The 14,551-nt window shown below is 48.4% G+C and overlaps 1 protein-coding gene across 1 annotated transcript in view; it reads right to left on the bottom strand.

Moving 5' to 3' along the window:
• Positions 1-14,551, bottom strand: part of LOC147692408 (olfactomedin-4-like) — a 104,478-nt gene that overhangs the window by 86,602 nt on the left and 3,325 nt on the right. The window contains exon 2 of the mRNA XM_086938620.1: positions 10,106-10,258. Coding sequence (XP_086794746.1) covers positions 10,106-10,258 — 153 coding nt within the window. The remainder of the gene's footprint in view (positions 1-10,105; positions 10,259-14,551) is intronic.

Raw genomic sequence — 14,551 nt, 5'->3', positions numbered from 1 at the left:
GGCAGAGTTTCTTGGACTTCTTAAGATCATCGTTGAAACATGAGGCCTTCTTGCTGCCAGGTTTGCTTTGACGTTTTTTCAGTGGTGCTAGGATGTCGGCGGTGTTGGATAACCATAGGGTGAAGTTGGCGGCGGCTTGGTCTGGGTTAGAAGAGTGGGCTGGGGTGTTTAGAAGGAGCGATGAGGAGATCTGGTCGATGGTGATTTTGTTCCAGTTTCTTTGCAGAGTTGGTTGGAGGTGGTTGGTGGGTTTCGGCTTGTTGTAGGTGAAGTGAACGCAGCTGTGGTCAGTCCAGAGGAGATCCGTAGTGTGGCTGAAGGAGACATGATTGCTGGAGGTGAAGATGGGGTCGAGTGTGTGACCTGCGATGTGGGTGGGGGAAGTGACCAGTTGTTTAAGTCCGAGGTTGGCGAGGTTGTCCAAGAGGGTGGTGGTGTTGCGGTCGTTGTTCTTTTCAAGGTGAAAGTTGAGGTCTCCCAGAAGGATGTAATCTTTGGAGGGGAGCGCGTGTGGAGTGATGAAGTCCGTGATGTCTTCACTGAATTTTGCGCGGGGTCCTGGTGGTCTGTAGAGGAGGGTGCCTCTGAGTGTGGTCTTGGGGTCGATGTGGATCTGGAAGTGAAGGTGTTCAGAGTTGGCGAGGTTGACGTCAGAGCTGGTTGAGATGTGGATAGATTTTTTTATGGACGATAGCGATTCCTCCTCCTGTGTGGCCGGTACGGTCCTTGCGTGTGATCTTATAATCTTCAGGGATGGCAATGGTGATGTCTGGGGCGGAGGAAGCGTTCATCCATGTTTCTGTTAGGAAGGCGACGTCTGGAGAGATGGTGTCTAGTAGATTCCATAGGCCAATGGCGTGTCTGTGGACCGATCGGGTGTTGAGAAGGATGCATTGTAGGTGGTTGGGGTCGGGAATCTGTGGTGTGGTCGTAGCGGAGATGTTGTCGGTGCCGATGAATTTGCAGGAGTAGCAAGAGAAAGGTCCATGAGTCTGTCCAGGAGCGGCTTGGACGCAGTTGGGGGCGCGACCGGGGTTAAGGGCTAGGAGGGTGGCGGCATCGTAGGTAATGCGGGAGGGCTGGGAAGCGCGAGGGGCAGGGGGTCTGGCGCTGGGCGCGGTCCAGGCGCGGACGGGCGTAGACGGGCTTACCTTTGGCGCACCTTCGGCGCGAATGGGGCGCGATCGCTGCGCGTGGACGCTGCGCGTTGGGACGTTGCTCATAAATGGATGGTGGAGGGGGCGGAGCGTGGGAGGGGCAGCAGCTGGGAGGCGGTGGCGGGAGGAGGGGCGGACCAGGGGAAAACAAACAACAAAATGGAGGGTCAAAGGCTAATGGAGCCAGGGGCAGCAAATTCACTACAGCGCCGAGTGTGCAGGACAATTGCAAGAAAACACACAAGCCTCAGTGTACCAAAATCAATTCAGCCAGCCTCAGCAAGGTCGCGCTAGCAATTAATTAATTAAATAGAATAATGCGGCGCTGCGCGAGCAAAGCGCTTCTAGGCTGCGAGGGTCAGTCAAATACACAAATACAGCTGAAAATGCTTGTTGAGAAAACGATACCGCCAGGAGACAGAGCGAGGCAGCTGCAGTTCAGCTGGAGCGTGGGGGAGCAACCGATCTGGAAGAAGGTCCAGGCGATCACAATCTGCTCTGGGGAGAGGAAGGGTAGAGATCGTGGGTGGGAGGGGCAGCAGCTGGGAGGCGGTGGCGGGAGTAGGGGCGGACCAGGGGAAAACAAACAACAAAAGGGAGGGTCAAAGGCTAATGGAGCCAGGGGCAGCAAATTCACTACAGCGCCGAGTGTGCAGGACAATTGCAAGAAAACACACAAGCCTCAGTGTACCAAAATCAATTCAGCCAGCCTCAGCAAGGTCGCACTAGCAATTAATTAATTAAATAGAATAATGCGGCCCAATGGCAGGGAGCTGCATTCTGTTAAGTAAGACATACATTTTTTCATATGTTTTAACAGCAATACTTCCAAATAGTTGTTTTGCTGTGGATAAAGTTAGTAGCACCACTTGCCAATACAGTGGTATGGGTTGGCAACCCCAACCCGGCTAACTCCTGAATGGGTCTACCTAACTGGGTCATATGAGTTATCAAATGAATCGTAACATTAAATGAAACTTAATGGTCGACATTTCTGCAACTTTCAAAGTTAAGCAACTTTTTGAAAGTTACCACTCTGTGCTCCAGCTATTACAGTGGCCTCAAAAAGGCCTGGCACACAGACAGCTTTCTGACCACCTGGGGAGACATGTGAACAACTCTGCGGCCCAGGAACAAAGGCAGTTGTCACGGAGCAATGTGTCACCTCCTCCCACAGGTTGCCCACTGAGGGTGTTAGCCTAAAAGGCGAGCTTCAAAGGTAGGAAAAGTGGTGCTAATACCTCTGAGCAGGATGCCTTTTGGTTCTGCAGACAAAATGGAGACAGGATCAAGGAGAGAAAACTCGCCCCAAAACCGGTTCTACCAAGCCGTGTAGGCCTCTGGTAGGCACACCTCCAGGGTGGGCTACCAAGCGCCTCACGATCAAGGAAGAATCATGCCATCTTGAAAGGGACAAGAATGTGGCTCTCTGGGATAGCCAGATGCCACACATCACAGGAACACTGTCATTAGGTAGGAGGGGCCATTGGCTAGTGACTGTGTAGTCCCCTCGGGGTACTTTCCTGGGACAATTATGGCATCCTGACCCTCAGATCACACTTGAAACAGAGAGAGGACTGAAGAAGGACTGTCCAGCTGCCCTTAGACCCACACAAAGGGAGGCTGCACAGTTGGAAGGACTGCACCTGCTGCACTTTGGTATAGCAAAGTTTACACTGTCCCTGTGGCTCCTGGCTCGAGGAAAAGTCGATTCCCACTCTCAATATACAGCAGTGATTCCAAGGATCAGCTGACTGGTCTCCTGGAACCAGCTCCAGGGACAAAAGAGCTGAAATAGCCAAAACCGACTAGTTGGTAGCCACTGCACATGTTTTGCCACTACAGGTGCCAGGCACGCAAGAGGAAGAATCCAAGATAGCCAAAAAGTGAACCCAAGTCTTCCTTGCTTGGGAATGCTCTCTAAGTCCAGATTCATTGCACCCAATGGACACTAGCCCCTACCTAAGGATTTCACTCCGGCCGCGGTGCAGACTGACCAGTTGCCCAGCATTGGCTGGCCTGTTGCTGCAATGTAGAGGACTTCGAGGGACCCAGGCCTCTGTGGCCAAGTTCACACCACTTCACTCATGGACCGAGGAACCACATCAAAGACACCACCATCAACTACACTACAACCGGAGTATCCTTTGAGCATCTTTTGCCTCAGCATTAGGACAAGTCCATTAAAGTCTATGGCGGTGGTTCTTGCTGTAAAAACGATCTGGTGGCCACTTAACAGTCCAAAGTCTCCTCTCTGGCCCCCTAGACCTCACTCATTGGATTTGGTTGTCCAACCCGGGCCGTAGTTCCTGAACTAACTGTTTCAAACTTTCCAAACATTTACAGTGTTTTTGTTAACCAATCTTGTTTGTGGTTATGTTTAAAAGTTATATAAAATCTTTATCTCCACAACCCTCTGGTGGATTTTGCTCATCAAGATCTCTAAAAAATCATAACAATATAATATAAATATTATATATAAATTATTGTCCTCTTTCTTTTGTGTGCTGTGACATTCTTACTTCGTTGTTTGGTGCTGGTAAATGCTTTACACATAGTTATTTTGCTAAGCCTTACTGCGTGCGGTCAGAGTTACTCAGATTTGAGCTTGAGGATAAGTAAATGAGCCTGACTGGCCCCAAGATGGTATTTGTGAGTGTACAGCACGATAAGGCCCCACAGCCCTATCATATAGTACACACAAAACCTGACAGCTGATTTTAATTTAATTTATCAGCATTGGTACATCACTACTGGATCCTACACGATACCACCCACCCTGCAGATGTTAAATAGCTACATGCATGGTAGCATCTAGTCTCATACTGCTCACAACTCACCAGGCCTATGTACAGCAACATTCCATGCGCGTCCACAACATAGTCACACACCACACCTAAAATATCATATGGGGCCACACTATAAACAACACTCAGTCATGCATCCCGAAGAGCTGCCAGGGACCTGATGTAAGTCAAAGGACTTCATGACCTTGCCGGGGCGTAAAGCTCTATGGGCCAGATGTAGGTAATCCCAATTTACCTATTCTTAAATACCGAATTTTAATGATTCGGTATTTAAATATAGGTGAATTGTATGTAGATAAATTTCCTTTAAAAATCACTGAATCTGTAAGATTCGATATTTACCGAATCAGTGTTTACCGATTCGGTAATTGCCATTCATTCCTATCGGCCTGGAGGCCCATAGGAATGAATGGCAATTACCGAATCGGTAAATACCGATTCGGTAAAATGGGGGAAACATTCAAGGGTGCCAGGGTGTCACTTTGACACCCTGTTGCACCCCTGAATGATGCTTGTGTGCAGATGTGGCACACATACATGCCCTAAGGGCATGTATGTCTGCCACATGGCACAGTTGAAAATGCACATATTTGCATTTTCAAAGGTATTCCTTATTTACCACCAACTTATAGTTGGTGGTAAATAACGAATCCTTAAATGGGAAAAGCACTAATTTGAGTGCTCCCTACATTGCAAATTCGGTAATTTACCGATTTGGTATTTTATGGAATCGGTAATTTACTGATTCCTTAAAATACCGAATAGGTAAATTACCGAATTTGCAATTTAGGCCACCTACATCCCAAATGCCCAATACCGGTCAGTAACGGCCGAAATTCGGTAATTTCGTCCGTTACCAACCGGTATTGGGCCACCTACATCTGGCCCCTATATAAATAATACAGTTGGACCACCTAAAAACCACATTATTACCTGCGGCCAGTGACAGGATTTTCACATGACATATGCATTCTGACATCAGAACGCAAATTACTAACAGTACATTTTAGGAAGATGACAATATCCAAGAAAGAACTGTGAAGAAGCTCTCCCGCCTAGGGAGAGAACACCCCTGCGCACAACTTCAGAAAGACCCAAAGGTCTAGTTCAATAAACTGTTAGCCACCTCCACGGAACTCCGCGGAGTCCCGGCGTAGACATCACCTCTAGTAATCCCCTGACGATGGGCCATGCCCGAAATGCATTGGGTTGTGTGATGAGAAAACACGCCTGAATTTCTGTACCCTGATTTGGATTACAATTGCTGACATGCAGTGACATCATCAATAACTTTGAATAAACCTGCAAATTTGAACTTGTTGAACAACAGTTTATTGAACTAGACCTTTGGGTCTTTCTGAAGTTGTGCGCAGGGGTGTTCTCTCCCTAGGCGGGAGAGCTTCTTCACAGTTGTTCATTTCACACTGCCTGGCCAGACAGTGTTTCCCCCCGCTGCACACGAGAATTCTTTACAACTCCCTCATTTGGTTTACCATAGCTGTGCGAGCTCCACAAATTCTGTAAATATCCAAGAAAGATCAGGATCATAATTCGCGTTATTATATGGTATTTTTTTTAAATTGTTCAACGATGGAAAATGTACAATCAATAAGAATGAGATAATTGTTGCACACTATTTTTTTAACCATTACTTTCCATGGTATACATTATTCTCTTAAGTACGCACTTGCTGGGTTTCAGGTGGGGAGGGGCATTATATTTTGACCGCTGCATGCCGATGGGTTGCGCAGTCTCGTGCGCCTTCTTTGAGGCTTTCAGCTCTTTCCTGCAGTGGGCCCTCATGCACAGGCATGGCATCTCACAGGTCACCCACTACCTGGACGACTTTCTCTTTTTTGGCAAGGACGGTTCTCAGGAGTGCGAGGAAGCCTTGCGGGCCTTTGAGGTCTTGTCGAACCATCTGGGGGTCCCCCTGGCACCAGGAAAAACTGAGGGGCCCGCGCAGGTGCTAACATTCCTGGGTATTGAGCTAGATACCGTCAAAGGGCAATCCAGACTCCCGGCGGAGAAGGTGTGTGACTTGAGACAAGAGATTAGCGCACTGTTGGGTAGGGGCAGCGCAACACTGGAACTGGTGCAGAGCTTGTTAGGCAAGCTGAACTTCGCCGCAAGAGTTATCCCAGCTGGTAAGGTGTTCTCCCGCAGGTTGGCTAAGGCTACGGCGGGGATGGCGAAGAAGCATCACCTGGTGCGTCTGGGACCGGGTTTGAGAGCAGACCTGATCATGTGGGATGAGTTCCTAAAAAATTTCAATGGTACAGTAATTTGGAGGGCCCCCTGGGAGAGCAGCCAAGGCATGTGTTTATTTTCTGATGCATCCGGGAGAGTAGGCTTCGGAGTAATATTTAGAGAGAAGTGGTGTGCCATGAAATGGCCTGATGCATGGCGCAAAAAAGGGGTGACGGCCAATATCACTGTTCTGGAGCTGTTTCCCATCGTAGTGGCACTGCACCTATGGCCGGAAGGGCTGGGCAACAAAAAGGTTGTGTTCTGGTCTGACAACCTTGCTGTGGTCCAGGCAATTAACGGCCTGAGCGCAAACTGCCCGTTGGTTCTTAGTCTGCTGAGAGAGCTAGTAAGGGCGGGGTTACGTCACAACATCGAGTTCAGGGCTAGACATGTGGAGGGTGTCAAGAATGTGGCAGCTGACGCTCTCTCTCGCTTTCAGCTGTCACGTTTCCGAGAGGCATGGCCGCAGGCAAGGGAGGAGATGACACCGTTCCCGGCAGCACTTTGGCGACTCCTTCGGTGGGGGAGCGTTTGAAACAGATGGGCCAACGTTCCCTGGCACAGTCAACCAGGAGGAGATATGCGTCCCAGCTGGACACTTTCCGAGCAGTGACAAAGTCCCTTGGTGCACCGACTTGGAGCTTGAAGGAGCAAGTGGAGGGGTTTGTTGTTTGGGCAAATGAATCCGGCAAGTCCCATTCTTGGGTGTGCAGCCACCTGGCCGCGCTCAAGCACGAAACTAGGCTGAATGGCGAGGACGACCCAACGGGGGCGTTCAGGATTAGGGCGGCACTGAAAGGGTGGGCATGGGACGAGGTCAGGAGCCCGGATAAGAGAGCTGGAATAGAGTTCCCTGCCCTGAAGTGTATGATGGACACAGTGCCTGCTGTGGCCAACTCGGCGTTTGAGGCTCAACTCTTTGCAACAGCCTTCTGCCTGGCCTTCTTCGGAGCCTTCCGGGCCAGTGAGTTGGTGGTAAGGTCTAAAAACCACAGGTCTGGGAGAGCACTGGACATGTTAGACGTGTGTGCCAGGGATTCACTGGTTCTGTGGTTGCGCAAATCTAAAACTGATCAGGCCGGGAAAGGAGTGGCCATAACATTGCATGCGTTCGAGGACCCCAGATACTGCCCGGTAACCTTGGTAAGGGAATACCTAAAAATCAGACCCCTGCTGGTGGGCCCCTTCCTGATCCACGCAGACGGCATGCCATTGACAAAATTTCAATTTGAATGGGTAATGGAGAGGGTATTGGCAAAGGCAGGCTTGTCAGCTGCTGGGGAAGGCAAGACATTTTCCAGCCATTCTTTTAGAATAGGGGCAGCTACTGCAGCTTATAGGGCGGGGCTGGGTGAAGAAGGGGTCAAAAGAGTGGGGAGATGGTCGTCATCATGTTATCAGAGATATGTCCGCCCGTGAATAAAAACAGGGCACAATGGAGTGAGCTTTTGTGTGCTTTTATAATGCAACATTGGCAGGGCTATTACTGTTGAGTGTCATTTGCAGTGAAGGGTGTTCTGAATAAAGGGGTGGAACCATTTGCTTGTTCTATGCAATGCCAATTCTGAATCGTTTTACCTTTTGAATCCTGTGTTCTATGCGAAGCCAATTCTGGATTGCTTTACCGTTTGATTTTCGTTTGCTGTGCAGTGTGTTTGAATAAAATAATAAATGCCAACGGTGTCTTTTCTTGCAGTTGACTGTTGCGTGTGGGTGATGGGACATTCGTATGTTACCAGACTCGAACAATGGGCGTCATACAGGAAGTGGGAGTTGGCCTTTGCAAAGACACGAATAGTGTGGATGGGCTCACCGGGAATGAGATGGGGTCAGCTGAGGCGCAGACTGGAGCAAGGTGTGTCAGCCCGTGGTGGGCCTCCCAACATCCTCGTGATACACCTGGGTGGGAATGATCTGGTGACAATGGGAAGGTGAGCATTAGCGGATGCCATGCAGCGGGATGTCACCGCGATAACTAACGAACTGGGGGCTACTGAATTGGAATGGTCGGAGATTGTCCCACGCAGGACATGGAGGGGAGCACGGTCACCCCTTGCCATCGAGCAAGGCAGGAGGAGGGTGAACAGGGCCATGCAAAAATTCATGGAGAAGAGGGGTCTGGGGTTTATTAGGCATGCGCTGATACAGGACAGGACAGTGGGCTACTATGAAAAGGATGGGGTTCACTTGTCTGGGATTGGTATGGATGTTTTCTCCTTGACTTACAGGAAGCGCTGGCAGCAGCAGGGTGCCTATGATTGGAGGGTGCTAGGTATAAAGGTGGCTAGGTGGTGGGGGGCTCTGTCATCGACGGGGGCCTCATCCAGAGCTGTGGCGGAGTACAGGGCGATCTGGAAGCAGATGGACAGTAAGGGTACCTCTGCGGCAGAAGGAGACAGCATACCTCTGCCTGGCACAGTAGGGGTGCCTGAGCCAAGAACCTGGAGCCGAGGGGGTTCCAGGAAACAGCGTCGGCGCCCCGTTAGTCCTTCGGGCGGTCGGGGGGCCTGAACCGACCGGGGTTGTGCCTCATCGCTCCGCACTGACAGGGGGGGCGGGAGTAAACGAGATAAAATATCAACGTATTGCACCGTCAAGAGCATCGACTTACCGTGCAAGATGGCTAATTAGGCATGCGGGTCAGCGAGGGGCTGCCGCATTGGATCGCCTGTAAGATGACCCACCTTATCTGCTACTTGTTATGCAAAATAAACCTGCACCACCGTTTCCCACAATTATGTCTCATGAGTCTCCTTGGTATGTAAGTGTATGGGGCGCAAGGTGGAGCGAGCGCTGGCGGTGTGGGCACTATGCCGCTGGCCGCGCGACGCGAAGGGGAGATAACGCGAGACAGCGTCCTAGTGACACATGCCGCGCGAGTAGAACGTCAGCAGCACGCCGGCCGGGGTGCCGCCCCCTTTAGGAAGCGGCCAATGAAGGATGAGCGCGTAGGGCGGGAGGCGGACTCAGGGCCTTTATCTGGGACAGCGTGGCTTTGTCCGGCCTCTTCTCGCCGCGTTTCTTCCTGACTGCTCTGCGCTGTTCCCACCCTGGCCCTAACCTGGCAGCAGAGCAGCAGGCTGGTGTGAGCAATTAATGGTCTGTTTTGTGTTGCAGGCGGAGTCACAGGGCGATCTGGAAGCAGATGGACAGTAAGGGTACCTCTGCGGCAGAAGGAGACAGCATACCTCTGCCTGGCACAGTAGGGGTGCCTGAGCCAAGAACCTGGAGCCGAGGGGGTTCCAGGAAACAGCGTTGGCGCCCCGTTAGTCCTTCGGGCGGTCGGGGGGCCTGAACCGACCGGGGGTGTGCCTCATCGCTCCGTTCTGACAGGGGGGGCGGGAGTAAACGAGATAAAATATCAACGTATTGCACCGTCAAGAGCATCGATTTACCGTGCAAGATGGCTAATTAGGCATGCGGGTCAGCGAGGGGCTGCCGCATTGGATTGCCTGTAAGATGACCCACCTTATCTGCTACTTGTTATGCAAAATAAACCTGCACCACCGTTTCCCACAATTATGTCTCATGAGTCTCCTTGGTATGTAAGTGTATGGGGCGCAAGGTGGAGCGAGCGCTGGCGGTGTGGGCACTATGAGATAATTGTTGCACACAATTTTTTTAACCATTTCTTTCCATGGTATACATTATTCTCTTAAGTACGGTTAAACAGAGCCGATGAAACAGAAGGGAAAAAAACATTTTTACTACAAGTAATAAAATTAATTTTAGGTGGTAGAAGCATACTTCTAACAATCAGAGCAAGCAGCTATTTCAATAACCAGTCACTTAAGGCTTTTACAAAGCTCACCAGTGCAAGACTACAGACATAACTGTTGGGGTTAATGATCCACCTACGACCAGAAAAGTAAAAGAAAACTGCACAATTACCGTAGTGATTTGCTGTTGCACGCTGATGTTCATTTTGTTTGCCGATATTTCCAGGCTTTCCATCCTTTCCACGGGAAACGTGTTGTCAGGTAGGATAACTGTGCAAAAGCAGACTCCATTCTCATCTACGGATCCAGTGACATTCTTCGGGTCCTGAGAACATAAGAAAACAGTTGTAGTCAGGTTCATAGGTTGTCTTGGAATGCGAGAACTTCCTCCCCACCTGATTCTTTAGACTAAGAAAAAATTCCCTTGTAGGACTAGGTATAATGGCTTTAGCCACTTATTGCGAGAGCGCATACCATTACTTATTTTTACAATCTACAAAAAGAAGCATAGTGAGAGAGAGAGCTTTGCATCAGCCCCCTTCAGACAATGGCTTTCCTTCTATTTCTTCATCGGGCTTTGCTTGGAAGACCTGTCAGTCAAACCCACAGTATTTTCTGCATTGATACAGTGGACCATTGACTTTTTATTACAATTTTACAGATTGGGGAAAAAGGAGTTCCTTACTCTGACTACAGCTGTTACAGAACTGGAGCACGTTGTGTCTAGCTGCCCCTTCTTCGAAATCCCACTCCATGCAGCTATTTATCATGTCTCTGTTCCTCCATCTTTAATGCAGTCTGCTGCCTCTTCCCATTGCTGTCTAGCAGCATGATCTGCATCTGGGTGAACACACCTTATTCTAAAGATGATCACTCCTGCCCCATGCGCCACACGTCGTTCTGGGGGTAGTGTTTTAGGGTTTAGGATAGTGTTGTAGTGTTTGTGTAGTGTAGTGTTTTAGGGTTTAGGGTAGTGTTGTAGAGTTTGTGTAGTATAGTGTTTTAAGGTTTAGGGTAGTGTCTGGGGTGTTGTAAAGGGTAGTGTTTCAGTGTAGGGACCGGACTGGGGGTAGGGCAGGGTCATGCTGGGGGTAGAGTTTTCGGGTTTAGGGTAGTGTTGTAGTGTTTGTGTAGTGTAGTGTTTTAGGGTTTAGGGTCATGTTGGGGGGTCGTGCAGGGTAGTGTTTCAGTGTAGGGACCGGACTGGGGGTAGGGGTAGAGTCCTGCTGGGGGTAGTGTTTTAGGGTATTGTTGAAGTGTTTGTGTAGTGTAGTGTTTTAGGGTTTATTGTAGTGTTGGGGTGTCGTGCAGGGTAGTGTTTCAGTTTAGGGACCAAACTGGAGGTAGGGGTAGGGTCACGCTGGGGGTAGTGTTTTAGGGTAGTGTTGTAGTGTTTGTGTAGTGTAGTGTTTTAGAGTTTAGAGTAGTGTTGGGTGGGGTGGTGACGGGTAGTGTTTCAGTGCAGGGACCAGACTGGGGATAGGGGCAGGGATGTACTGGGAGTAGTGTTTTAGGGTTTAGGGTAGTGATGTAGTGTTTGTGTAGTGTAGTCTAGTGTTTTAGGGTTTAGGGTAGTGTCGGGTGGGTCATGCAGGAGAGCGTTTTAGTGTAGAGACCGGACTGGGGGTAGGGGCAGGGTCGTGCTGGGGGTAGTGTTTTAGGGTTTAGGGTAGTGTTGTAGTTTTAGTGTAGTGTAGTATTTTAGGGTTTAGGGTAGTGTCAGGGGGTCGTGCACGGTTGTTTCAGTGTAGGGACTGGAATGGGGGGAGGGTCATGCATGGGGTAGTGTTTAAGGGTTTAGGGTAGTGCCGGGTGGTCATGCAGGGTAGTGTAGTGTTATTGTAGGGAGAGGACTGGGGGTCGGGGGAGTGTTATGCCGGGGTACTATATTAATGTTTAGGGTAGGGAAGGGTAGAGTCACTTACCTTGCAAACTTTTACCATGAGTATAGCTTTACCACACCTACCTTTGCGTTGTCATGGCATGCATGGTAAAGGCATAGTCTTGGTAAAAATTTCCAATGTAATGGCATGTCGTTGTCATTAACATCTTGTAGTAATACCAGCGTTGTAATGGCACGCGTGGTATTGGTATGCGATGCAATGACATACATCCAACTCTCCATTACATCAAACTTTTTTTTTATTACAAATGAGTAACTGACTCAGTCACTCACATCTAGTATTACTTGCCCTTTCACCAAACTCCAATAACCTTCCTTCAGAGTTGTGCAACTTCCTTGTATAATAGGGTGGTGTTTTGGCAAAAGTAGCTATTTTTTAAGGATTTGAAAAAAGTTCCTTGATGTAGCAAAGTTCAATGAGCGCTAATGTAAATAAGGCAAATGGGCCTCCTGAACTCTGACCGGATAGTAAAATATGGACAGATTTGGGGAGCAGGGGCCAACCACATTTCTGGGTCTTGATGACTCCATATGTGCAAATTTACCTTTGAAAATAAAAGTCACAGACTATGCAAATGTCCCATTTTCTAGACATATTAGCACTATCTAGGCCTGCATCCATTTGTCTTACTACATATTTCAGTTTCTTCTACACACTACGGGCTAGATGTAGGAGCCTTAATACTGGTCGGTAATGGCCGAATTCGACCGTTACCGACCGGTATTAGGGTTTTCTAATGTAGGGGGCCTAATTTTTACCAATTCGGTAAATTTACTGAATCAGTAAATTTACTGATTCAGTAAAATACCGAATCGGTATATTTACCAATTTGGTAAATCCAGATGTAGCTGGCACTTCAAAGAGTGCCACAGGCCCTTTAGGAGTCGGTAATTACCACCCAATCCTATTGGGTGGTAAAATACCGAATTCCAGTGTACATGCACATCTGTGCATGTACACCTATGCCATGAGACACACAGCCATGCCCTTAGGGCATGTATGTGTGCCACATGGCACACAAGCCTGCAATTGGGGTGCTACAGGGTGTCAAAGTGACACCCCGTTCCCCAAGCCAGGATTCGGTATTTACCGATTCGGTAAATACCGAATCGGTATTTCCCATTGATTCCTATGGGCTTCAAGGCCCATAGGAATCAATGGGAAATACCTATTCGGTATTTACCGAATCGGTAAATACTTAATCTCACAGAATCGGTAATTGTAAAAGAAAAATTACCTACATCTGCCTAATTCCAATTTACCTACTCTTAAATACCGAATCGGTATGATTCGGTATTTAAGAGTAGGTAAATCGGAATTACCTACATCGGGCCCCATGTCACTAACAAAATTGACAGAGCAAATTGTGTTTCAGAACAGGACCAAAGTGGTTTTGTGCTCAGTTCGCTTTTCCTTGAACAAAAGAACAGCACAGGCCGAGCTTACAACATAAGATATTGCTGCTTTGTAGAAATAAACCAGCCTGTCTGTTTTACCCATAGCCAGGGCTTGAACTGGGATGAAAAAACTGGGGGGTCTCTCAAAGGGACATGGCCAATGTAATGTAAAATTATGTATGCTAAAAAGCTGTGCTTCGCATAATGTCCTGCTCAACTGGTATTTGCGATTTCTGTCATTGCATCCAGATATACATTACAACAAATTACATTATACCTACGATAAGCCAAGACCATTGGCATTGTCAATGGTTGTTAGTTGCATAAGATAAACAAGCAATAACTATGGCTCTGTTGTATATAACAAAAATGCTTTAATTCGGCAATGATGAAACTGTGAAAGAACTAAAACGAGTCTCTTTGGTTGCATCAAAGGCAGTGAAGAGAGTCACTTCTGCAGAGGTAAGATTTTTTTTCACACTGAGGGTGAGGGCAAAAATGGATAGTCTGATAGCGACCCGTCTCAGTACATGCTGGGCCATATTAGCAAGGACTTGCAATGATTATCGCAAAGCGCACTTAGTGCTGTATTTTTTATCGCCGGCTATCACTGGTTTACATTGCGGAGATAACGCGTAATTATCAACGTTTAACTCCAAGGCGATAATAAAACAGCGATAGCGGTGATTCTCCAGTAATAAACCGGGAATTCCAGCGATGAATTCCCATCACTAAGGCAAAGGTCACTAATAGGCAGGTGTTGATTCAGCCGTAGAATCCACCTCCCATAGAAAACTATGGCTAAGTCAGGATTGTAGCAGGTGTTAAAATCCAGCGATAAACGCGGTTAGCGTGCATTTTCTTATCACTGTGCAAGCCTTGGTAATAGTCAGAAGGTGTGTTTGCGACTGCTTTCAGTCGCTTTCAAATTGGGAACACCTCGTTTGCATGTCATTAGCGATAAATATCACTGACATGCAAAGCGGCACCCAAGAAGGTCGCTTTCGCCACAAAGCTGTCGCTAACATAAAAATATCGCTGCTTTAGCAGCAACAAGTGCCGCTAAAGCAGCGATACTGATTTTGGTATTATGCCCCGCTGTTTAGAAATACCAGTGCTGAGCATCGGCAGGACCCGGCCCACTTAAAGCCCTGCCCATAGCCTCACAAACACGAGCCCATAGATCTCCTGCCATGTGGCCTTATATTCAGTCAGTCCTGCTCTGTTAGCCGACAGCGCTGAAAACGCTGCAGTATATAGACTCATCTTTATAATGGTGAAAATGAAATTGCTAAATCCGAGAATCTAGCTCACTAA

This window comes from Lissotriton vulgaris, chromosome 9 (genome assembly GCF_964263255.1).
Source record: "Lissotriton vulgaris chromosome 9, aLisVul1.2, whole genome shotgun sequence".
In the NCBI taxonomy this organism is placed as follows: domain Eukaryota; kingdom Metazoa; phylum Chordata; class Amphibia; order Caudata; family Salamandridae; genus Lissotriton; species Lissotriton vulgaris.
The sequence above is the reverse complement of the archived record's forward strand: the minus strand, read 5'-3'. Positions and strand labels throughout refer to the sequence as shown.